Raw genomic sequence first — 25,868 nt, 5'->3', positions numbered from 1 at the left:
CCCTAAATTCATTGTGCAAAATTGACTACGAGAATTTTTTTTAATGTTTCTGGTTAATATGGTTAACTCACTGAAATGTGCAAGCACTTTCATCAGAATATATATTTAATGCCAAAATAAAAGTATTGTTTTTATCCATGAACTCTAAAAAGTAATGCTTTGTTTTCGAACAAAAAAAACTAAATTATTTACTTGTGTTTCCTGAATAGCAAATGTATTTAAGAGGTTATTTGTTATTTTTGATAGATTTCTGACTTCTTAGAGGATTAAAGTTTTCTGTCTCAAATTTGGGAATAAAAGATAAAATCAGTATGAGAAAGACAAAGGCAAAGGCAAAGAAAAACTAAAAAAAAAAAAAAAAGAGTCAGAGTTAAAGCAGCCCATGATGCTGGGTGGTTTTCTCATTTTTATAACAGGTGGTTGAATAAATTTATCACGCTTTGCACATTACAAACTTAAAACGGTGTGGGCTAATTTGAGCCAAAACCCACCAGCTAATACTGGTCCTGGACCCCTTTTACAGCAATACATCAAAAAGCATTCTCTAAGGAGTTCTTCATTGCTGGGCTCCCCCTGGTGGTCACAGCCTTTTAAGAAAAAAGGCCTAAACTGGCAACAGTTAAACGTTTAATAACCTTAATGATTACTGTCAGTATTGGTACTAATCAAATATTGGCCAAAAGTTTTAAATAGCTGGACGGTTGTTGAATAAATTTTGAAAATCTTCACAGTACTTTAAATGTATCTAAGCTGAAAGTATGGCATGAATGCATTCCCTTAATATTCTTTATTGTAAAAAAAAAAAAAAAAAAAAAAAAAAAAAAGATAATAAAAACAGCAGTTTTATTAAATTTTTAAAGTAATGGATTAATAAAGCAACTAATGAATTAATAAATGGGATTAATAAATAAATTGTCAAGGATTTTCTTGTCACATGCTATCGGAACTTTTCTGGTACTGATTAATACCTGAATTTAACAGACCGAATCTTAGTAAATGTAGTGCCTTTCGATTTTTTTTATTTTTTTATTTTTTTTTTTTTTTTCTAAGTATGCTTACAGTGATACAAGTGGCTCGCAAGTTGATTTTCAAAAAAAAAACAAAGGCATTTTTTTCACCCACAAAAAATGAATATAAGAAACTGTTTGTTGGACTTGTCCCGTATCCATGACTGGAGGAGGTGCCCGAGGAGGCGGAAGGTTACAGAGGAAAGCGTCAGGTCACTTCTGGGAGACACACGCACGTGTCAGGGTGAACTAATTAAGCCCACCGTGAATGTGAAGAGGACAACAGGTGCTTGTGTCTGTAACCGGCTGAGTTAAACATCACGGGAAATTCAGATAGGAAAGAAGTTTTGTTGAAGAAATTTTGATTTGTTATATGTTTATGAGTGTGTTTAGGACAAAATAGTTCAACTGAAACCGTTAAAAACCATCATTCACACAGCTGTCCCCCTCCCCCCCGTGAGGAAACTGGAGTTACTCACAGAGCGGATGCAGGAGAGTACAGACACTTTGCAGTGAGCTGTCTGTCTCTCTGTCAGTGAGCCTGCGCGGCTCGATGTGTGACAGCAGGAGGAGGAAGACAGACAGACAGTTATCGTGGCTGAAGGTAGGCCTGGATGGCATCGAGGTTCCGCTGAGCGAGAGCGGCAAAACACACAAGTGGCGAGTCGGGGGGTGGGTGGGGGGACTGTACGTCAAACTTAAAGAAGTCGGGATGGACGGAAAAGGCACTCTGAAGATGTTCAGGAAGAAACGGGAACTGATAAAGACGCCATCCATCTCAAAGAAGAGCCGAGCAGGAAGCCCGGGGCCACAGAGCAGTGCGCCGTCTTCAGTGAGTAGAGCATCACTTCTGGTTTCTGCCAGCGCTTTTCACTGCGTGTGTGTGTGTGTGTGTGTGTTTGAGAGCGTGTGTGTGGTGTCAGATGAGCTGCAGCTGGAAGGGACAGGCTGCACAAAGGGTTTCGGACAGGGGATGCTTGAGTGCGTGTGTGTACGTGTGAGTTAGACTTCTATAAACTGATGTCACCTTTGTAGGGTGTATTTTAATGCTCTGTGACTGACACTGCGGGCTTTGACTTCTTCATGAGGTGTCACAGAGCTTCATGTTCAGGTCTGTCTGCTTTCTGACTCAGGTCTGGCTCACAGGAGGTGCATCATTCTATGTCTTCACTTGTTAAGCAGAAGGAGGCTCCAGTGTGTCTGTGTGTGCGTCAAAGCTCTTTCAAAATTAGTTTCAAGAAGGTACATTAGTCAGGATGGTAACGAAGCTGTAGGTTAAAGGAGCATGCTGAAACGTGGGGCCAAAAGTAGCTACAACCCGTACTCTACGAGTCAGAGAGTCAAGAAAGGGGATTCAAAAGGCAAGGACAGACTGGACATACTGCCCAACAAGCACAATGTTTGGCTGAAACAGGTATGTTTGATCACATGTATGCTCTGTGGTGTATCTTTGGCTAAAGGCATGTGTCTTTAATGTTCTTTGAAAGTATGTGAATCAGTAACAAGTGCTCATGAGTCTTGACAAAGATCCACTTTAAGGCCTATAAATGTAAAGGCGCCTACAGAACTGTGAGACCAAAGAAACAAGTTGTATGACTTTTTCTCTACTTCTGTACTTTAAGTAGTTCATGACTTATCTCAAAGCTTCAGTTCTGTTTCAAACAGAAATTGACATTTCTGTCTTTCTACACCCTGTTCTGTTTGCCACACCCAACAACAGCATGGAGTCAGGAAGTATTGCCTAACACGACACAGGATCTTATGAAAGTCTTCATACGTGTGTTTACCAACATCGGCACAGCCAGGCTGAAGCTGCAGTTGCACAGACAGTCACGTTGGCTTAATCTGAGGTGGTAGGATGCATCACATGACGTTCTGAACTTTGTCTTCATCTCTCTTCTCTCAGCTCTCCATCCTCCAGGAGCAGCCTCGTAAAGATGCAGGCGACACCACCCTCTCCTCCTCACCCTCCTTTGCTTCCCCATGTTCAACTCTCACCCAGTCCTCTGCAGGGGTCCAAGACCCTTCCTTCTCCTGCCCAGGTACCCCCAGCGCCCAGCACGGTAAAATATCAATGCAAGGGATGGGCTGTCCATCACCTGTGGCCACCCTGAAGAGACCAACTGCACTGAGCAGACACGCCAGCGCTGCAGGTCTGTTGAATAAACTTCTTTTTCTTTTATTATACTTCATTCATCATCTTATGAAGCCAATGAGAAATGCCCATTTGGAGTTTAAATTCCCCAAATCTGTGCACAAAATGTGCACCTAGCATCACTTAACAGATCCTACTCAAGTCCCCGTCTGTTTCCTCTGAAGCATAAGCTAGGTATAGCGCCAGATCACAAAAGAAGTGATTTAGAGTTACCTCTCTTATAAATCAGGTCTATACTTTTTTGTTTAATCTAACAGACTAAATAGTTTTATGTTATTCATCTAATTTTCATAATGGGATGTCCTTTGTGCATCATTGGGGTCACCATGCGCGAAAGAGCACGTTATCTTTAGCGCACAGTGAAGTTCTGCTCAAAAATGTTCACAGACACACAAACATGTGTGCGCATTTACACACACAGACAAGCTCATTCCGTATAGTGGACAGAGATCTGAGAAAACCACCACAATTAAACATCCCCTAACACCTTCTCTGTGAAGATGCAACGCTCACTCTCCTTTGCCCCACCCCACACCCCCCACACCCCCACCTCCTGCTGCTAATCACCTCCAAGGTTGTAAACCTAAGGTTAACGCTGAAAGCTGTACGTTTTGGCTTGTTTTTTGGGGGGGGGTTTTACCAGATAAAAACACCTTCCATACGTACAGGACAAGATCACACAATACATCAGATATACCACTTTGTCCTCAGGGAGTGCTAAAGTCAACACAACCTGAAAGTTCCCTACAGGAGCTTTAATTTGCTTAGAAGCTAGTTTGGGAGATTGTTTCACAGGAGTCATGTGACAATTTCTTTCATGGCTACAATCACTTGTCACACAGTCAATACAGACAGGCACTTCTCTGCCTGTCAGTCAGCAACAGTCTGGCACCTCAACGCCCATAGAACTACATTATTTGTATATGACACTGGAGTATTGGCCAGACAGTTTTGTTTATAGACAGAGCAAGGCTTGCTTTTCCACCTGTGCCCAGTTGAGCTAGAGCTAAAGCCCAACAGTAGGTCACTGGCTGCCTTGAGACCTGCAGTGATCCTCTCTTCATTGATCTTCTCTTCATTGATCTTCTCATTCTCACTGAACTGCTCCCTGGATGATTTGATGAGGACAGAGTCTGTTAAATGACCTGATAAATGACTGATGAATGTGTCTTTTCAGGGTTCCCCCTGCAGTCGTGGGTTTTCACCAGAGGCCAGGGGAAAGGAGCTACGACACCTACGGGTATGTCTGAAAATCCAGAGAGCACAGCCATTGAAGTGGAGGACATCCCAGCCCTGCTGAGGGATGTGGCTCGTTTTGCCGAGGCTGTGGAGAAGCTGAAAGATGTCGTGTTGGCTGAAGGTAAGAGCAGTGACAGAATATATTTTATACAGCTTTGCCTGTGGTCCTCACTGGTCAATATTTAGTTCCAGCTCTTCTTAGTTTGCAGACTGTAGTGCTGTTCATTCAGTATTGACAGTAATGGTGAATAACATTTTGAACTTAAATCCTGTTTTCCAGAATATGTGTTCAGCTGATGGTCACTAACTAAAAACTTTTTCCCACCTTGCACTTAGCAGAAAAATAAACAATTACTGCATTGGCGAAATAAACAATGTAAAGGGGAAATACCCAGCAGCAAAAAGTGCTTTTATTTTGCCACTGAGTACATCATCTGCTCCCTTGATAATGGGGGTTTAGTGATTTTGTGAAGCCTTTGTCCAGCAGGTAGACACATAATCACATTAAATATGTCTCCTGTATGCATGTTATGTTAACTGATATCCTGGAAAAAAACATTTAATAGATTAACCATATGTTCATAGCTGATGCATGGAAACTTTCCGTTGTTTTAGAGACAGTGTTTCATGGTTTCTTTTTGGTGTTCAGCCTTTAGTTGTAATGGTTCATTTGCACACAGAACAACACTGTTTACTTTTTCTGTCTTCCCGTTTGTGTTACACACAAGAGCTCTCACAAAGCAGACACGAAACGCCTACTCAACGTTTTTGTTAATCTTCGATCGGTCCTCTTCTCCAACACGTGTCTGTTCTGCGTAGGGGGAGGTGATTATGAGGCTCTGCCCCTTTCACCGTTGTCGTCGTTACAAATGTCCTCCCTTCAGATGCAAGGCTGTGTTTCCGCTGCACCCGCAGAGTTCACCACACTCTTGTTTCCAGCAGGAAACTAGCTTTTTGTTTACTGCATTTTCATACCTTCTTCCTCTCCTGCAAAGTGCAAGGAGGCTTAAAATGGCAGAACACCCGTACGCTCAGTCTGGAATTAACCACCAACTAACGCATTTCTATAAAAAGAGGTTTTTTGTAAGTTTTATAGCTTTTTTTTCAGAGCTGCTGTCTGTGGTTCAAATGAGACAAAAGGAGCTTCACTTGTGTGTATTTCTGTGATCTGGATCTGTCCTGTCATGTCCTCCACCCAGTCCAAGCTTTCTAAACAGGAAGCCATGATGGATAGCCTCTGACACAAGGCCCTCGTCCACATTTCCTCCTCTGATAGGCTGGCTGCATCACCAGAACATGGCGACACCTCTTCTCATTCAGGAAAATAATCAGTCGTAGCCTCTTCATCTCTTTCCTCCTAAGATCGAAATCCTCTCATCATTTGTTTAGCCATCACTCTTTCTGTTTTTGAAACCATCTTCATGAAGTTTGGAGAGGGGCCATATATTTCCTCCTGGGCCACAGAAAGCAGATGTAGCACTGCCCCAGAATTAGTTTCTAATCTTGCAAAACAATAGCACAGACCACATCCTCTTTGGCACAGTGTTCAGGTCACTCTGTTCTTATTGGCTGCTGCTGCTGCTCAGACACTTTGGCACACATCTTCAGACAGACTGTGGAGGGACAGATGATCGGCTGCCCTCTGGCCTCCTCTCAGAGGGCTGTCTGATTATTCCAATGATACACACAGAAGTCTGAGGTTGCAAAGTGATGAGAAGAAGTGATCAGCAAACGAACAAGGGAAGGGAGGACGCAAACTGAAAAATGTGTCACTGTTGACCTCAATGCAGCGCAGCAGTTGACCCAATGTACTTTGACCCTACCTGTCTGTCACTGATGCATTTGTCCTTTATCACTTTCTGTGTTCAGACTCTTCCTCTGTCTCTTTTGTCTTTATCTGCTGTGACGCTGCTCGGTTGATAGACACTCCAAAGGAATACTTTAGAGGAAAGCTGCCTGTGAGCTAAGCTTTGCATAAAGACAGAGGGAGGCATGGATAAACTACTTTCTTGGGCGCTTCTGAGCTCAACATAATCTCTAGATTACCGTCCCTAAAGCTCACTTCTAAAAAATGCTTTAAAAGAAATAAAAAAACAAACACAAGATACCTGGGATCACAGATTTTTTAGTCCTGTATAACCAGAAACTTGCTTTTATTTTATGGCGTTTGAACTCTTAATCTCTGAGATGCTGCTGCATTCAAAGTCAGTACAAAAAAAACTACAGGTTGACAAATGGAAGCAAATAATAATGTTTTATTCCTTATACCTTCATATATAAAATGTTTGCTGCGATGGTCGCCTGTCTGAAAGAAGTCTCAAATGTTTTTCTTTGTGAATTTTTAAGTTGGTGATGTGATGATACTTTAATCTCTTCTAGCCTGTTGAGTTATCATAGTTTCCATAGCGCTCAGCCTTTCTTCTTTTTTTCCTCCTCTGTCCACTTATAACATCCTTTGTCCTTCTCGTTCAGGTAAGAAGGAGAATCAGCGGCCCATGGCTCACGAGTGTTTGGGTGAGGTCTTACGGGTGCTGCGCCAGGTCATCAACACTTACCCTCTGCTCAACACCGTGGAGATCCTCACTGCTGCTGGCAAGCTCATATCAAAGGTCAAAGGTCAGTGAGGGATGGAGCAAAAGCTCATCCAAGGATTGAGGCAAAAAATGTACATTTTGCTGAAGTGCAGGTGTATGGGTGGGGGGGCAGAAGAGTCTTTAATAAATCACGACTGAAACCTGTATTGTTTTGATTTCTCAGGTTTCCACTACGAGGCTTGTAACGAGACGGATAAAATGGACTTTGAAAAGGCCATTGAAACCATTGCAGTTGCTTTTAGTAGCAAGTGAGTATTTATTGTAACAACAATCTGTCTCATTATCAAAAACAAACTTCTAAAACTGAAATTACTGTTTGTTTTAGTTATAACCTCAACAGCAGTATCTAAATAGAAATGTAGCTGCTGTTTGGTTTATGATTTTGTCTGACTGTCGCCTGTTTAACCGCGTGTGTGAATGTGAACAAAGAGGTCTGTTGTTGGGAACAGGAGAGAGAAGTGCAGCGATGGTGACACATTTGCATGAGGCAGAGCTGAAAACAGGAAGTGGGTTTTTTGTGCTCCCCATGACAGAAAACCAAAACTTGTAAAAGCTGTTGACTTCTCAACAGCTAAGTGAAGAGATTACGACAAAAGCAGGGATCAGAAACTGTGAGATTGTTCCACTGATTTCTGATCACAAGATGGACTCACATCCGACAAATTACAAAAAGTGATCCACAGACAACTTCTGTCTCAACATAGACCTGAATGTTTTTTGTTTTGTTGTTTTTTTGTTTTAACATCAAAGTTAGCGTGACAGCTTAAGTTAACCTGGTGTGAAGAAATGTGTGAGTTTCAAGTGCAACTGTAGCACATTGCACCAACATGTATCACATGCTCGTCTGAGCCATTTCAGAGTTTAGACATCCGTCACAGAGCCTCAGGAGGAAGTGAGTTGACAGAGTTCAGTTGAGCTCTGTCTGACATGTCTGTTTCCTCATTCAGTGCTCATTCTTCTTCTGATTGACTCCTTTTCTGCCAAGAGCTGAAAAACATCAAGATGGAAGCCAATAGGGCCGTATTCTGGCTAAAAATTCAATAACATGGACCATGAGTTGTTTTGTCTGAGTGATTTTTTTTCCTGTTTGAGTGCTCATAGCTTGTACTAAATTTCATTTTATCACTTCATGCTGTACTTGGTCTTTCAATTTTCTTTGATATGTTCATGTGACTGCTTGGCCTTTTACCTATAACCCTTGACCTACTGAGAAGGCCTTTGTACTATATTTACCTTGGTTTGAGTTTCATTATTGTGACTATGACTGGGTACCATTTAGATTTGAAATGATACAGTACCAATGCCTGGTACCTGGCAATCTGCATTGGTACTCGACTGTACCAAATTTCTGTACTTTTGTGGGCTTATGTGTAAATATTGATTTACTGCCTTCGCCAAGAACGTTGTGTTTTTGGGAGAGCTTGTCTGTTTGTCTGTGAACAACATAACTCAAAAACTAAAGAACAGATCTTGATGAAATTTTCAGGAAATGTTCAAAATGGGATAAGAAAGAAGTGGTTACATTTTGGAGGTGATCTGGATCACCGTCTGGATCCAGGATCTTTTAAAAGGATTCTTAATCATTGTGAGATAGGGCTGTTTTCATCATATGTGTATATAACTTTCACAATAAATGGTCGGATTGCTTTGCAGAACAATACAAGACAAGGTCACCATAATTTCTGACAGATATTCAAGTATGATCCAGATCCTGCCAATATTCTGGATACTAAGATCCAGAATATGAAATATGTACTGGGTCATCATAATTTTCAATACTGTCAGGTAACAAATTATTTTACAAACCTACAACTAACACCAGATAGTAGCAGACAGTCTGCTGAAAGGGAGTGTAACATTAAAGTAGGACTAAAGTGTTACGTGACAATCACAATATGCTTAGCAGAGGTCTGCACTCTCCTTTGTTTGTTGATTCTGAAAAATTAAAACAGCATTGGAATCACAAGGGTTTGCACTTTCCAGTGACATAGCACTGAAAATAAAAACTGGAGTTGCTGTGAAAATGCTAAGCGGCCTCTGATAACCGTAATACCTCGTTTTTACCTAATCCAAAAAATTCCCGCTCTGACAGAAAGCCAAGGATCTGTGCTTTCTGTCAATTACAGTGTCTCTCTTCTTTTTAACTTCCATACCATGTGCAATAATAATTTTTCAGATGTTTAAAATCCAAGTTTAGGACTACTGAAAAATGGGCTTATGTATTTCAGAAAAAGCCTTTCCAGGCAATTTTACAGCCATATTAACAAAATGTGCCCAGACCATTTTTAGCCGAAGATGGTAAAGAAAGAATCACTACTGCTACATTCCTCATAATGTTGTTACAGCCAATGTTGAAGTGCGTTTGTTGTGTTTCAGTGTGTCTGAACTTCTGATGGGAGAGGTTGATAGTAACACGTTGCTCTCCCTGCTGCCCACTGAGAAGAGCAGGGTGAGTGAATAAAATGAAATATAAAATATTGTTGTAAATTATGATTTCCTCCTATAATTTTCTAATGAATGAGGAAAACGTTGCCTTCCCCTGTCTGTTGGTAACTAGTCATCTCTGTGCCTCACAGTCAATGGAGAACTTGTACACTGCCACAGGCCATGGAGCAGATGGAGGAGCGTTCAGGAGCGACCTACAGGATATGGGTAGGCCTGCTTTCTCTATAATTACATCATGAAATTGTTCATTTTCTGTGATTTTTATGGCCGCGGTCACATTTCAAAAATTATGATCTGGTAAAGTATGTTTCATAGCAAGAGTGAGAGCTGCAGAAAGTTTATCACAAAATTTATAAGAAAAGATTTAACACTGTTGAGATGCAAGTTTCCTCCACATGGATTGTGAAGTTAACCAAACACGGTCACGACAAGCAACGACAAATCTAGTTGAAAGGCAGGATGTCGGCGTTTATCACAGCAACGTTAAATCTTCACACTTCAGCCTTCTGGATGTATCTAATCAACTTTAATATTTTGTTACCATAGCAATTCTGATGACTCTTTGTTTTGAGGAACTTGTGTTTCTGTTTGGACTTGTAGGCAGGGTGGAGGAGGTGGATGTGATCCTCCAGCGCAGTGAAGGAGGGGTGGACTCTGCTCTCCTCTATGCCAAAACCATTTCCAAGTACATGAAAGACTTGATCAGCTACGTGGAGAAACGAACTTCACTAGGTCAGCAGATATGTTGAAATGTTTTCCTGTCATTTGATTGATTGTTGATAAACAGAGAGTATTTTCATTGGTAGACTTACAAAGACGTGATAAATGATTTGAAATGTGAACACTTGTTTGTGATACCTGTTCAAAGAGCGTATCATGATTTTATGTCTTTTCTTGATGAATCATGGTGCTGATTTGATGTTTATTTTTACAGAGACTGAGTTCTCCAAAGGCCTACAGAGACTGTACCAGTCCTGCAAACACAGCATAACACATGTAAATATCATTTATTTCACCTCTGTGTCTGTTTACACGTGGTGCTTGATGTTAGAAAAAGGGGTGTGAGGTGTATACCTAACCTTGTGTGTTTTATGTTCCTCCTTCCAGCCCCACATGCCCCTTTTCTCCATCTACTCTCTGGCTCTGGAGCAGGACCAGGAGCAGAGTGTGGGGCTGCAGCAGGCCAACAACACCCTGCACACCCAGACCTTTGTGCAGGTAAACTTTATGGAAACTTCCTGCACACAAACACCTCTCTACTTTATCATTCTTGGCTCTCTCATGCTGTTAAAACTCAAAAGTTTGCTCCTGTTCACATTTTGTTCATCTACCTGTTTGTTTACAGCCTCTGATGCAGCGTAAACAGGAGCATGAAAAACGGCGAAAGGAGATCAAGGAACACTGGATTCGAGCCAAAAGAAAACTGGTACTTTTTTGTATTTTGTAAACGATCACACACATAGCTCTTGACGGTGTTGAAAAATGATTTGTCTTTGCTCAGATGGAATGTGAGGTGAATCTTCGCAAAGCCAAGCAAGTTTACATGGTCCGCTGTGAGGAGTACGACAAGGCCAAAACTGCAGCCTGCAAAGCTGAAGAGGAAGGAGGCGGGTCGACAGCAAAGTCTCTGGAGAAAAAGAAACGAGTGGAGGAAGAAGCTCGCAATAAGGTCCTCAACAGTTCCTTTATTTTCATTCTTTATCTTTCCTCATTCAACATGGAACAAAACATTTCTTGTGTCATGTGTAACGATTGAACTTGGAAGTTGTTTTGAAGCGACTCACGGATCGGTGGCTCTAAAGTTACCTGTTTCTGGCACCACAGAGTCTGCCATCTGTTGGTATCTGGTGCTCATGTACCAGTCTAGTAACAAAACAAAAAAACAGAACAGGAAGTAAACTGAAGATGATGCATTGTGTCGATGTGTGTGTGTGTGTGTGTGTGCAGGCAGATGAGGCCGAGGCCACTTACAGGACATGTATAGCAGATGCAACCGCTCAGCAGCTGGAGCTGGAGCACACAAAGGTCACAGTGCTGAGACAACTGCAGGACGTCGTCAAACAGAGTGACCAGACTCTGCGCTCGGTCAGAACAAACACACGCTGACTTGATTTTAACAAATTTATTCCACAAACTTCAGCATGAGTTATGATTTTAAAAAAGGACTAAAAACCTTTCCTAATTGTTTCGTTTTCACTTTTCCTCCACTAGGCAACCATTTCATACTACCAGCTCATGCACATGCAGACTGTCGCCTTGCCCGTCCACTACCAGACTCTGTGTGAGAGCAGTAAGCTGTACGATCCAGGCCAGCAGTATGCCGCTCATGTGCGAGACTTGCAGCTGCCAGAGCAGCCTCAAGTCCAGTACTTGTTTGAAAATTACTCTCCCTCCAGTTCATCACAGTAAGAGCTTCACTTATAACCAAAATGACAAAGTTTTATTTACTTTTTTCTTTTTTTGGATTAACAGAATGATACAACACTCTGTACATTAAATTTCAGGTTGCTAACATTAATGTCGCAACAGTCTGGAGAGAGTGGAGTATAACTTTGTCAAGTAGTGATTAATATTTGATGTCAAAGGTCATTGACTAATTATAGTTTCAGTATCTTTGGGGATGATGTAATAATAATAAGAATAATTATGATAATTAGAATAATAAGTGGTTGTTCTTTGCAAACTAGTGAATTGTACTTAATGTTTACACAGTTTAGCCTCAGGCCTGAACCAAGCAAGTTTCCCTTTCCTGGCATTGATGCTAAGCTAAAAGCTTGCTGTATTTTCAACCCCTCCCCCAAAAGTTAAAATGCTGTTTTAAATGTTGATAAAAATGCATTTTGATAGTTTGCACTACCTTTGATATAAATTTGCAAAGATTACTGATTAAATGTTGAATCTGAAAAATTGAATTGTATGGAAAATATATGACAGTGGGATTGGAGATTCATTTATTACTGCTACATTTATATGCTTACACGTTATTTAATCCATATTTATAATTATGTATCTCATTATTTTCCCGTTGTTGCAGTCATGGCCACAGACCAAGAAATGACAGTTTTAACACAGAGCAGTCGAGTCAAACGGACAGTCCTGCCACCGGTGCGAGCATAGCAGCTGGCGACCACAGAGACGCAGAGGCTCAACGCAAGAGTAAGTGATGCCCACTACTGACGGGGATGTCTGTGAGCTGTAGAGGTTATGAATACGATTACCAATGGCACACAAAGATCATTGCCGCAATCTTTTTTCCTTGTAATTTTCGATTCTAAAGATAATTAGAATTCATGCTGATGAAGTGTTGGGGCTTGATTGTAAATAATCCCAACCAGTAGCGACTGTCTGACTCTCTTTGTGACCCACAGGGCAGGGCCACAAGTCATGGGGCTCAACAGTAAGCGATGACAGTGTTGGAGGAGGAGGAGGACTAGATTCTCCTACAGCCAGCACGAGTAAGAACAACCTCACTGTCTAGCCAATGACCAACCTCAGGAGGGGATTTTTTTATTTTCATGATTAAACCACATGTATGTGCTCTGCATAGGTGAACATATCCCAATTGTATATTTATTTTAGGTGACATCAGTAAGATGGCTCGGACATCATCCACTGGAACGATGTCGTCCAATGAGGATCCCGATGAGACAGACGGGAACGTTGCTTCTTTTGCCTCTCCAAGTAAGATTTATTTGTTCCCGTTTGTTGAAGAGACGACAGGATAACCTATGATGTCTAATACTATCTAGGTCAAAAGATCACAAATGAATGACGAAAAATATTTCAGTTGGATTGAGTTTGTATGCTGTAACCGTTTGCTCTCAGGTATCAACGGCATGGATCCTGATGTGGTGGTTTCCACCAGACCTTTCCGTAATCTGGGCCTGTCTAAAGCAGCCCAGACCCACAGACTGAGAAAGTTACGCACTCCCGCCAAGTGTCGGGAGTGTGACAGCTACGTTTATTTCCAGGGGGCCGAGTGTGAGGAGGTCAGTCCCATAATTTGTCTCCTATCATCCCGCCTGACAAAAGAGACTCCTGTCCCAGAAAGCAGTGAGTGCAGCTCTATAAGGATGTTAGTGATGATTAAACACACCGTCTCCCCTGTTCTCACAGTGCTTCCTGGCATGTCACAAGCGCTGTTTGGAGACTCTGACCATTCAGTGTGGCCATAAGAAACTACAGGGCCGTCTGCTGCTGTTTGGCAGGGAGTTTTCTCAAGTAGCCAGCAGTGATGGTGTCCCCTTCATCATCACAAAGTGTATCACTGAGATAGAAAGACGGGCACTTAAGATGAAGGTGACAACGTTTGTTTGTTTTAAATGAGATGAAGACTGGCTGTCTGACATCTCCTCCAAAGGCTCACATATGGTCTTATTTCTCCTTGTAGGGCATATACAGGGTGAACGGGGTGAAGACTCGGGTGGAGAAGTTGTGTCAGGCCTTTGAGAACGGCAAGGAGCTGGTGGAGCTGTCGCAGTGTTCACCACACGACATCAGCAACGTGCTCAAGCTGTACCTCAGACAGGTATGCACAAGCCAGAGTGTACAAATAAATTAACTGGTTTAACTGAGCCTCTTCATAGATCTCCTTACAAATACTCGAAAGTACAATATTTATAGTTGTTTGCGAGACTCTGATCCTTTTTGTATCCGTCACCTCCAGCTTCCAGAGCCCATCATGCTGTTCTGCCTGTACCACCGTCTAATGGGTTTGGCCAAGGAGAGTCTGCAGAGTGAAGGAGACACAACGGTTGGAGAGGAGGCTGAGTCGAGCAGTAATATTCCAGCCGTAGGCAGAGGGCCGGAGCTGGTGGATCTGGGTCCTGACACTGATCCAGAGGTTCTGGTTCTAGTGGACAAGCTAAAGGAGCTTCTGAAAGAGCTGCCCAAAGCAAACATTTCTACCCTGCGCTACATCATTCGCCACCTACGAAGGTCAGTTATGGATATAGCAAACCCATGAGAAACCTCTCTGCAGAGTTGCGATTCACCTAATTCACCCGATTTCTCCTTCAAGGATTGCGGAGCTGGAGGAGGATAACAAGATGAGTCCCAGCAACTTGGGTATCGTGTTTGGTCCCTCTTTGATGCGTCCCCGTCCAACCGGGGCCACGATATCTCTCTCCTCCCTGGTCGATTACCCACACCAGGCCCGCATTGTGGAAGCCATGATCGTCTTCTATTCATCGATCTTCCAGTCTAAAACGTCTCAGTCCCACAAATCCAATCGCCCCACGTCTTCCTCCACTCAACAGGTGGGTTCTTCTTAGTGGTGCTTTTGCCTAATTATCTCTGTAATTATGACACTCTAATTTGATCCAGAGTTGCCTTTATTTTGCAGGAGCTGCAGCTCATTGAACTGTAGTTTTATACCTCTACTGAGCCTCTTTGGGTTGTTGTTATCCCTCTGTCATTAAAAACATCAAAGTTACAGTCAAAAAATGAGAGGGTGATGAAGGTTACCACCTTTTTATGTAGACGAAGCTTTGCAGCTTGTTGTTCAGTTGAGCTGAACCATGTAGTTCCCTCTGTGAGGTTGCACAGGCTTTTGTATGTCCATTAATTTGCTAAAAGTTGATTCTGACATCTTTTTTTGTTTAAACTTTTTTATTCATGACTAAATTTATGCAAAACCAATTAGCTTTGCTGTGTTTGAAGAGCTTGTTAGCCTTATTTAGCATCTTATTTACTAGTCTTAGGAGGGGGACATGTTAGCATAACTCTTGACTCTTAATTTAAATGCAGTTACATAATTCTGTATATAAACTTACTTCTTATTCAAAATATGTTTCCTTTTCTATTGATCACTTAATGTCAACAGGATTTTCCTATCTGAAAAATATCTTCATAGATACTTGAGCGTGTTACACTCAGGGTTAAATATGGGTATTCATGCAGAAAACAAACAAATAGTTTTTGCATATGAAAAAACCATATGTGCCTCCAAAAACAGAAGCTATAAAGTGCTGATGCATCCCTTTTCTCTGAGATGTGACCAACTGTTGTTTGTCTTGAATATTACACCCTTCCTTATTTGGATTTTCACAATGTCCATAACCTGATTTTTTTTCTTCTTTTTTTACATAAATCTCCTCATCCTCTGTCCCTCTCTCCTGGTACAGGATCATGTGGCAGATGACAAGGTGGAGAGATCTGTGGATGGAGAGGAGAGTGGGGACAGAGAGGAGCAGAACAAACCAGATTTTGATAAGACTGAGGAGGGATGTGGTGAGTTTTACAAGCTAGGTTGGAAACTGTGTGGTTTCTGTGCTAAGTTCATTTGCACTTTGTCAAAGCAAATGTCTCAGAAAAGGCTGCTACAGGGCTTTTGTAATTTAACCAACTTTCCTAATGAGTGTAAATCAAAGTTATTTTTTTTACTTTTGTTGTCTTCGTGTTATATTTAACAGGGAAAATACACAGTTATAGCTACCAAAATTAATTCATTGACATATTTTAGTGGAACCAGGCATCACCACTGCCTCTTTTCTCTGCCTTTAGAAAGCTCTTTAGGTTCCCTGGGGTCGAGTGAGCAGATCCCAGACTCTGACTCCGAGCTGGATGAGAGCGGACAGAGGACCACACAGTCCAGCATGCTTTCGAAGCAGGAGAGTCAGTTTAGCACGGATGACGATCAGCTGAGCTACAGGGACAGTTTGGACCTGTCAAGTCAGTCTGCAACCCTCACTGACCTGGAACAAGACACGGAAAATGACCATGACGTTCCAGACGGATCAGAGCCCCCAGCACTGCCAGACAGCAGCCCCCCAGACAACGACACAGGAGCAGAGGAGGGCCTGAGTGCCTCTCTGGCAGAGCTCAATGTTAACCAGTCTAACAACAATTTTTCCTACTCCTCCATTGTGAGCCTTTCAGGTCTTCCACTGTCGAGTCTGTATGGAAAGAAATTACCCCTGACTAGAAACAGGGACAACGAGCCGGAGTTTGTCTGATTTGACTCAGTGTGAAGTCTGACAGCATGAATTTAGAGAGATGAATATTTTATATATGTATCTATATAAAAACCCAGTGAAGGTTTGCAAAGTTGTTTTATATGCAGCTGTATTATTCTCTCCTACCAGTGAATCATCTGCTTACTGTCGTTTAAAGCCAACAGACGAATGATTTTATGAACAGTGTTTGGCTCAAATTGTTGAGATACTGTGTAAATTTTTCTACTTGGCAATTTCACTTATTTCTCTGAAAAGTAAGTGGGTAGCAGCTTGCAGAGTGTTTGGGTAATTTTTTTGGGGAAATATCTGTCTGCTGTACTTCAGCACCAAAATTTAATGATAAATTTAAGGTTTTTATAATTGTTGCCTGTTCTGCCTTTTTGTGACTGTTTTTGTGCATTTTAATAAACATTTTAAACCAATCCAGTGATTTCCACCTTAGAGGATTTAAATTTAAAAATAAAGACTGTGTGACAGATTAACAGGATGCAAACGACTGCAGGTACTGTTGACAGTTTCTCGGCGGCAGGTGCATTCACTTCCCTGTTTCAGGGGTTTGTTTATAGTGGGTTGGTGTGTACTTGTGACATGTGAGTTAGAATAAGCAAACCAGTCCTGAAAGCTTCAGTCCACAGCAGCATCAGCATGCCGCTCAAGAGGAAAAAGAAGGTAGGCACCTCAAACTTTTTTTTTAGCATAATGTAGATTAAGATACAAGTTGAGCACTTTTGGAGTTAAAAACAAATATTTCTGTAAAGATATTTGTCACATGAGAACAGAACACAGATTGTCTTCTGGAATGGTTTATTTTACAAAATCAATTACAAGATGATCAAGAAACTACAGGCAAACAAATGAAAAGAAGAATCCATGGTTGGGCCAAGCAGGATGTAGCATCTTCTGTCCCACTCTCTGCTCCACCTAAATGTTGAGGTAGAAGAATACATGGGTGAACTATAACATTAAAAGTCCTTTTTTTAACCCAAAGCAGTGACTTATTGTGGCTTATAAGAACAGACATTCACTGTTGTGTTAGGTTTTTGAAACTGTGTGTGGCACAACTTGTGAATCTGACAATAAAGTGTATTTATGAAGAGAGGTGAGCATAGTTTGTTTGGGTTTGTGGGAGAGTTCCCACTTTAACCACCTGAGAGGTTCTGACCACAGTGAGTGACAAAAATGTATAAGGGCTTTAAAATAATGTATGACAAAATAAAAAATGCAGAAATATCAACAAATGTCTCACCAAACTAGTTTCTAGCATCAAAACCACCTAGTTCCTGAAAAAACAACCTGTGTATTTCTCTATATCAGTTTCATTCTTACCTGTCAGTCACTGCACTAGTCTGTATGTGATGTACCTTCCAGCTGTTTCACTAGGCCTGATAATCTTCACCACCTGGAAAGGTTCAAAACAAATGTAAAAATTAACTGAACACTGGTACAGATCCACACGGATAAAGTGTCCTGACTCCCTATCAGACATGTTGGTTGAGTCCACACAGATACAATGTTTGCATGCAAGCACAGGTTTATTCAAATTACAGATGCTGTCAGTCAAAAATGTAAAATCTAACTTCTGTGTGTGCAAAGTCCAGTTTTAGTTAATAAGTTTGAGTATGAAGTCAGGGAAACACTTCCAGATGATTGATACTAACAGCTCATTGACAAGATCAGGATATGGTCTAGAAACAAGTATTGCAACAGTTACGTCTTGTAGGGACAACAATACTACAAAGTCTGTTCAAAGAATAAAGTCAGTATTTCAAAAAAAATGAATGATCAATCGAAATATCCCTGAACAACCAATGTGCCTTATAGAGTGTTTGGGTGATCAGCCTTCCTTACGCCTAACAAATTTATTTAAAAAAAAAACAACCAGTGATCAAATACACAGTGTCACAGAGCGATGTGGTAAAACTAATGTTTTTTTTTTTAAATATCAAAATTAAAAGTGTCTTTTATGTGTGTTACCTGCCCTCTTTTCAACCCAAAGTAGCGAGCCACAGGGTCTCCAGCCTGGATCCTTGGTAACTGACTTTCCTTTAACTTACTGAGGTTAAACCGATGAGGAAGCATAACATTCAAAGTTCCAAAAGAGATGACTCTGATAGAGTTTGTTTACTCTGTTTGGGTAAATAAAATGAGTGCACTTCATTGCAAAAACTGAAAGGATACTATCTTGCTAGAAGTTCAGTCACTTCCTCTTTTGTCATAACAATGTGCTCTGGAACAAGCTGAAAAGCAAAGCAAAGCTACATCAGAACATGCTTCTACAATTAAGACAATGTCTTGTGGGTCATTTCCATATAAAGTAGAATTTTCAGTGGTGTTTACCTCGTGCTCTGTAATATTAATCAGCAGCTCCTGTTGTAGAAACTGTTCCAATATGTACTTGGGTGCCATGTCAACAAGAGACTGCCAGAAGACAAATTCAAATTTTAAGTAATTTAATAAAAAGTCTGAACGTTATCAAAAGCAATATCTTCTGGAGGAACAAATTTAATCACATTCTCACTTGACATCATTTATTTCTCCGTTTCAGATTGTGAAGCATGAATTATGCTGGTTGTGGGTTTCACCTGTTTTGCTGATGGTGTCATGCCCATCTGAACAACAATGATGGCTCGTGTGATGTTCTCCTCTTGCATCCTCTGACAGTACATTTTAATAGTCTTGATTCCCACTTTAGGCTCCTCTGAAGAGTAAAGACAAAATCAACTTAACACTGTACATCACTGAAAAACAGGAACCTCTATAAACTCAAGACACAACGCTTTGACTTGTGACTAGATTCTGTGCTCAGCCCATGCAAAGTCTGTATGTATTTACAGACAAATTTCTTGCCCCCCTCATATCTTTCCTTATGTATTGACTTACCGGGAAAGAAAACAAACATCTGGTCTGTGGGGTCATCATTGTGGGCCACCAACACAGTGAGGTCTGTGCGTCTGGGGCGACCCTCACTGGGCTTGTCTCCAAACTGACTTTTGAACTCATCCAGGGTCTGATCCAACTCATCCTGAGTCACCAGGTAGCCTCTGTCGTGGCACAACTAATAACAAAAGACAAGAGTTAGTTTTTTTTTTTTTTTTTTGGGGGGGGGGGGGGGGGGGGGGGGGGGGGGACTAAACAAAACAATGTTAAAAGCACTGATGTATGATACAGAGCTCACTACCAGCAAAGACAGTCTGGTAAGAATGCAGAGTAAGTCCTTGTTTACCAGCACTGTTTGTCAAGGACATGTGTGAATGTCCAGGATTTTATTTATTTGCACACATATAAAATTACAAAAAGATATGATTTAAAAGGAATACAAGGGATGTGCCAGAAGATGTCATGAGCAACAATAAACACAGATAATCCAAGCTTAAAAAATTACTAAATTCAAAATGGACCAATGACAGGGAATACAAGAATTAATTACAATCAAGTAAACAAAATAATGATTATAACAAAGATTGAAAAACTTGAACGTACAAAGAGACTCCAATTCAGAACTTAAGCGTAATGACAGTGTCTTTTTTGAATTTCCTGAAGGTGATGAGTTCTTAAGATCCTTAATCTTTTGTTGTTTTAGTCTTTTATCTTTTATGGGTTTTTTCTAATGTTTTGATGCGCCGTATGGATAATGTTGTTTTTATTGTGATCAACATTCATTTTAACATTGGTTTTTGACCTGACAGAAATCTGACCGTGTTTGGATTTAGAATAAGAAAGATGGGGATGATTAACCTGTCTGGTAAAATAGGAATGAATATGTAAATTTGATTTTCTAAAACATCAAAATGATGAAGGTTAAGGAAGAGACGGTAACATTTATTCCTTAATAACGCAGATATCTGATGAGCGTTTGTGTTGTAGACTGGAAGAATATTTAGGGTTTTCTTAAGTGAGACAGAGGCTGTATCAAAGAGTAAAATGTTATTATTTGTGCTTATTGGACTCACAGCTTCTCAAAATGTACAAGTGTTTTGATTAGAGGAAGCAAAAGAGCTTACAGCTCTCATTTCCCATTAGCAACATATGCTTACCAGCGACATGACTGGATAGTACGGACAAAAGTCTTACATTTACAAAACAATCTTTAAAGAAGTCAGCCCACAAACATCTTTACTAACAAACTCGTTGATAAATCGACCGCAGGCAGAAAATAGTCTGCTTGAGCTAGGCTACATGCTAGGTTGAGTCTGATTGAATAATCCACATTAAACTCACCTGCATGATGGTTTTACGAATCTTCCATAGCCTATAAGTTTCTTCTTCATCATCCATGTTGTCTCAAATGTTTTACTGATCGAGATTCAGTTAAATTATTACTCCAAAGTTTAATTTTGCATGTAGTACACAACATACACAGCGCACGTTTCCGTTAACAGACGCAGGAAGATGACGTCGTCAATACGCAGTGGGTGGAGTAAAAGAAAATCTTCACATGCTTCAAAATAGTAATTAAAGCATGATTTTAAACAATAAAAAAAGCACTATCACAGAAAGAAAGTCATTTTTTCAAAAAGAATAATTCCGTTAATTATCACCTGAAGCCATTTTGGACCCATTGTCTGTCAGAACCGTGCGGTGCCTGATCATACTCGCCTCTCTTTCACAACAAACTGCAGGGTGGAGCCAGCAGCTACAATGAAACTATTGATTTTAATAAATGTGTCCTCCTTTTAAAATCAAAATGAGGCCATTATATGTCATTTTGACATTGGTTGCTGTGGCTGGCTGTGGAGTGCTGTCGATGGTATTGTACTTTGTATTATCCTCAACGGTAACGTAATCTTCGATGGTAGCTATTTGGAGTAGCTTATGTGGTGTGGGTGATTCACTCTTTGTGTCATTTCTTATTTGCTTTACACTGATGCAATATAAGTATTTATTTGACGTAACAATTTCTTACACATGACCCACTCACTTTTATGTTTATCTTCCCTAATCTCTTCGCTGTATTTGCAAAATCATTGTTCTTCTAGCCTACATGTGAAAATAGCAGCTTATGTTTTCGCTTTGCACCGTTCGTCATTACATAAAGCTCACATATTTACGAGCCTTGTTGGATTGAAAACCACATGACAGTGCTCTTTTGTTTCATACCTGCCAGTAAATTAATGTGTTAAATAATAGTACAAAGTTGCGTTACGTTACGTCTGGTGTTTCTGTGGTAGCCCTCCCCTCATCTGAAATCCAACCGTTATCAGCTGATAGGCTTATCACCCTGAGACAAACAGCAACAGACGCACACAGTTTTGTAACTTTAACATGTATTAGCTTGTTGTCCTAAACTTCTGAAATGTGCTCTGGAAAGATTATTATGTGAGCAGCAGGTAGATTTGCAGGTTAATTACCAATAAAAAGGGTCTTTTTTTCCCCACAACCGCTGTACATTTGTCTTTTTGTGTGTGAGGTAGATTTCCCAGTAATATATTCTTAATTATACTGAGAAGCCATTGCAATCCAGACTTTCTCCATGAAGAGCCTCTTTTTTTAGACTGTGTGTCAGAGCCAAGCCACAAAATCTAGGTGTAGTCCTCCAGGAGTTGGCCAGGAATTCACCTTAAAAACAAATGCAGTGTTTGAATGACTCACATTAAGTACAGCACTTTGTTTGGTGGTTCCACTGGTGTATCCTGATTTAAGTTCACACTGGATGGGTACATGCAGTTTCAGAAACTGTAGGAGTAAAGAAAACAGATTAGGATTATTATTTTTCAGTTGTAAGAAACAACAGCTCTCTTGTTGTCCAGGACTGTGATTATTTGGGGGTTTGCGGCTCAGACTCTGACTTATACGTCATGGTGAGTTAAGAAGGTTATGTGTGCTGCTCATAATGCTGATGCACTGATGTAAGATTTCATTCCAATGTTTAGTTTCTTACATAATAAGCATATTTCTTAGGACTGTTGCCCTTTCCCCTGCCACATGGCGCTAACCCCATATGATCTGATTCTTTGCTTTTATAATACATCAAATTTCTTCATAAGTGAATGATCATGTTGTGGACTGTGGACTGCAGTTTGGGTGCATCTCAGATGTGGATTTGTTAGTCAGCAGAAGAGATGGACCTATTGGAGGACTAGGGCCTATCTTATGGGTTAATGATCACCTGCCCCCTTTATATGAGAGTGCTGGAACAAGGGAGCAGCTCTCAGTACAGAGACTGTGGTCAGACAGAGTAGGTGGAGCTGAAACCAAGCAGGGTTTACTGATTTGATTGCTTTCTGGCTTCAGAGGACCCCACTGAAGCGCAGTCATGCGTCTGATAGGGTCCGCTGTCCTTTTCTCTGTTCTCCTGCAGGCTATGGTAAGAAAAAATTAGATATGGATTGAAAAACTGGTTTATGTTACAAGGCTGGAACAGTGTCAGAGTTTATTTGACTGAGCAGATTTTAGGAAACTTGATGTTTTCTTATTTTGTAAATTCATTCATTTTTAAGTGTGAACTTACTGTCATATTACATGTTTTTCACATTTTATTGATTTTCACGCAGCAGAGATTTAAATGGACCAACTGTCTGATTTAGAGGAGATTACATTATCTTGATTGAATCTGCACAATCATGATCTCTGCTACTTATTTCTTACAATAAGGATAAATGTGCATCCTGTAAGTAAACTCCAGTTACTTAAGTCTTTATTTCCACACCTCCTCTTTCCCCACAGTCTGCTCCAGTAGAGGACTGGCAGCTGGCCACTTCTATTTATGACTTCTCAGCGACAGATATTGATGGCAATGTGGTTTCCCTAGAAAAATACAGGTAGATCCACTGACTTCACAGTTTCTTCATTGATTTGCTGCAGTGTCTCATTCCCAGACTGAAGGACAGTCACTGATGCCGTCTGTTACTGTCTCTGTTTTTTCAGGGGCAATGTTGTCATCATCACCAACGTCGCCTCTAAATGAGGTAAAACCCCAGTAAACTACTCTCAGTTTGCGGAAATGCACGCCCAGTACGCTGAGAGAGGTTTACGCATCCTTGCCTTCCCTTCTAACCAGTTTGGGAACCAGGTATGTAAAGGCTGTAACACTGGAGTGAGCCAGAGATTGTGTAAAAAAGACTAAACCTAAAAAGATCAGAAAAGACCTTTCATAATGTTGTTGTTTTGTTGTTGTTGTTGTTTTTAAATATGTGTATTATTATAACAAGGTACTTAAGGATATTCAGTGCATTAATACAGCAAACAAACTACATGACTTTTACCCCCACCCTTCTGTTTTACTGTGAAGGAGCCTGGCACTGAAGCTCAGATCAAGCAGTTTGCCGGTTCCTACAATGCTCAGTTTGACATGTTCAGTAAGATCGATGTGAACGGGGAAAGTGCTCATCCTTTGTGGAAATGGCTCAAAAGCCAGCCTAACGGGAAAGGCTTCATGGGAAAGTAAGGAGAGAACAAATCAATGACATTTATCTTGGTTTAATAAAATATAACAATATATTTTTAGTAAATGAAATACATTTTATCAATATGCCCGGCGATTGATTTGCTAACATGAAATTTGTTTTCATTCCTGCAGTAGCATCAAGTGGAATTTCACAAAGGTAAATATGTTTTATGGGTGATTTTTGTTTGTATATGAAGACATCAGAGATTTTAGAGTTGACATTATATCATCTTCTTATTTATTCTTTTGCATTAAGGCTTAGAGCTCTCTCCTCTTATAGTGTGTTTAATTTGATCAATGTCAAACCCTTTACTTATTGTAGGACTCAACTTGGTAAATGAAGAATTATGTATTTTTAAATTAAATATATTTTTTAAAGTGTATAACTTCAAGAGTGAAACTACCAAACAGAAAGTTCTTTGGCCATAAGTTTCGTATATATTTTTTTCATTCTTCCCCCTCTAGTTTCTGATCAACAGAGAGGGTCAGGTGGTGAAAAGATATGGACCCCTGGATGATCCAAGTGTAAGTAAAGACACATCTACTTGCCACAGTGAAACACTTTTGTGCTTGACTTCTGTAAAACTTTAATGTCTTTTTTTCTTTTCCTCCTATTACGCACTATGTGCACACAGCTATTGAGCCATAAACACAAATGACTTAAAATAGAATAGACTATTTGTATCAAGTGACCATATCTCTGACCTATAGTTCACAAAAAGGCAACATATTGATATCAATGAGGCTGTAACTGCACACTGCACTGTGTGTATTCTTGAATAGAAACCAATCTCAACTTTGTTTTTATCAATTTGCAGGTGGTTGAAAAGGATCTTCCCCAGTACTTAGACGCGGAATAAATGACTGCTGCCTTGCTTACTGATAGCCTTCTACATCCTCCATCTCATCACCTTAACTCCTCTCTCTGCCTCTCTGAGTACCAGTGGATATAGTTTGTTTTCAGCCCAGATCAATGATGGTCGGCTCATAAACCCGCACAGCGGACAGAGCAGACCTGATGAAAATGGCGTGCAAACCTCCTGGGAGACTTACTAAGCTAAATTCATTTGGTTCTCTGGAGAGAAGAGAGGGTGATCTATTAAAACATCTTTGAAAATTTGTGTTGGATGTAGTTTTCTAAATAAAATGCACTGAGATTTAACTCTACTGACGCTTTTGTCTGTGATCTTTAAAGTCTATCAAACATACATTACTACGTTTTTCATGGTCTTAATATTAAATTAGAGTGCTCAAAGAATATGTGTATGTTGATATTTTTTCCAAAACAAATGATCATTCCCCATTTCCTGGAAAGTGACAGCAATGCCATTCATGTGTATCTGAAAATGAGTGTTTGGGCTAGAAAACCATTTAGAGGGAGAGTCTGCAGGATTTTTCTACAAAAAATGAAATGTCAACTTTTACAGAAATAATCCTGTGTAATAATCTCATATGAGGCCTTAATGCATGTGTGTCAGTGTCTGTCTACCTTAAACCTCTCCTCAGCCTGAATGTTGAAGTTTTGGTTGTGTTGGGACATTTCTGGGTGGAGCTACAACAGTGGACTTAACACAGAGCAAGAAAAAAACAACCAAAGTGAAACAAAACGGCCAAAAAAGATAAAGCTTTTTCCTTAATTAGGGTGAAGCTTGGCTTGGCTCCCACTAGCTTTTAGGCACTTGGAGAGCAGCATGGGACATAGAGCAACATGAGGTGGCTTTCTGCTAGCCAGGTACTGTATGTGTCAATTACCAGTGGTTAGCTTGTGCTAACATGCCAAGTCAGGTGCACAGCTCTTGAGTCTCCCCTATGTAGAAACGCAATGCTACAGGTGGTTGCTTGGCTAGTGAATGTGTACATAGCTCAGGTGGAGGCAGTGGGTGTGTGCTGCCACTGACACTGATCCAAGGGGGGGACCCCAGTTGAATGTTGTGTTTATTAACAAGTGACCAAAAAATCCTGCAGACCCTACCTTTTGGATTAGGGTTTGGCATTAAACTGTGGATGGATGCTCTTCCAGATTGAAAAAAAAAAAAATCTGCACAACGTTATCTTGATAACCACACATCTCGAGATTAACCACTCAAA

At 40.6% G+C, this 25,868-nt stretch overlaps 3 protein-coding genes across 6 annotated transcripts; 2 read left to right on the top strand and 1 right to left on the bottom strand.

Moving 5' to 3' along the window:
• Window positions 1-1,178: 1,178 nt before the first annotated feature.
• On the top strand, window positions 1,179-16,818 carry arhgap45b (Rho GTPase activating protein 45b). 2 transcript variants are annotated; one of them, XM_074667506.1, is made up of 24 exons: window positions 1,179-1,839; window positions 2,914-3,160; window positions 4,340-4,522; window positions 6,874-7,017; window positions 7,159-7,243; window positions 9,372-9,444; window positions 9,572-9,647; window positions 10,041-10,172; window positions 10,375-10,436; window positions 10,548-10,658; window positions 10,786-10,866; window positions 10,942-11,109; window positions 11,388-11,525; window positions 11,652-11,845; window positions 12,475-12,596; window positions 12,809-12,895; window positions 13,020-13,121; window positions 13,266-13,429; window positions 13,557-13,739; window positions 13,831-13,968; window positions 14,107-14,378; window positions 14,461-14,698; window positions 15,566-15,671; window positions 15,945-16,818. In XM_074667506.1, exons 1-24 carry the CDS (start codon window positions 1,561-1,563, stop codon window positions 16,394-16,396), a joined length of 3,837 nt encoding a protein of 1,278 aa, XP_074523607.1. In that variant the 5' UTR covers window positions 1,179-1,560; the 3' UTR covers window positions 16,397-16,818. The 2 variants fall into 2 exon arrangements, with proteins under 2 accessions (XP_074523607.1, XP_074523608.1); XM_074667507.1 differs by lacking the exon at window positions 1,179-1,839 and adding an exon at window positions 1,909-2,421.
• Window positions 16,819-17,185: 367 nt separating this feature from the next.
• On the bottom strand, window positions 17,186-20,801 carry polr2eb (RNA polymerase II, I and III subunit E, b). Its single transcript, XM_074667508.1, has 8 exons — window positions 20,615-20,801; window positions 19,277-19,451; window positions 18,979-19,094; window positions 18,734-18,814; window positions 18,575-18,633; window positions 18,371-18,449; window positions 17,723-17,795; window positions 17,186-17,317 (listed from the first exon to the last, which is right to left on the bottom strand). Exons 1-7 carry the CDS (start codon window positions 20,669-20,671, stop codon window positions 17,730-17,732), a joined length of 633 nt encoding a protein of 210 aa, XP_074523609.1. The 5' UTR covers window positions 20,672-20,801; the 3' UTR covers window positions 17,186-17,317; window positions 17,723-17,729.
• Window positions 20,802-20,926: 125 nt separating this feature from the next.
• On the top strand, window positions 20,927-24,947 carry gpx4a (glutathione peroxidase 4a). 3 transcript variants are annotated; one of them, XM_074667509.1, is made up of 7 exons: window positions 20,927-21,170; window positions 23,060-23,154; window positions 23,261-23,405; window positions 23,625-23,776; window positions 23,913-23,937; window positions 24,246-24,305; window positions 24,599-24,947. In XM_074667509.1, exons 1-7 carry the CDS (start codon window positions 21,057-21,059, stop codon window positions 24,638-24,640), a joined length of 633 nt encoding a protein of 210 aa, XP_074523610.1. In that variant the 5' UTR covers window positions 20,927-21,056; the 3' UTR covers window positions 24,641-24,947. The 3 variants fall into 3 exon arrangements, with proteins under 3 accessions (XP_074523610.1, XP_074523611.1, XP_074523612.1); XM_074667510.1 differs by having other exon boundaries at window positions 20,928-21,143; XM_074667511.1 differs by lacking the exon at window positions 20,927-21,170 and adding an exon at window positions 21,208-22,700.
• Window positions 24,948-25,868: the final 921 nt, after the last annotated feature.

Source organism: Halichoeres trimaculatus, unplaced genomic scaffold (genome assembly GCF_033239565.1).
Source record: "Halichoeres trimaculatus isolate MK-OKI-2021-1 unplaced genomic scaffold, fHalTri1.1 fHalTri1_scaffold_4, whole genome shotgun sequence".
Lineage (NCBI taxonomy): Eukaryota > Metazoa > Chordata > Actinopteri > Labriformes > Labridae > Halichoeres > Halichoeres trimaculatus.
The sequence above is the reverse complement of the archived record's forward strand: the minus strand, read 5'-3'. Positions and strand labels throughout refer to the sequence as shown.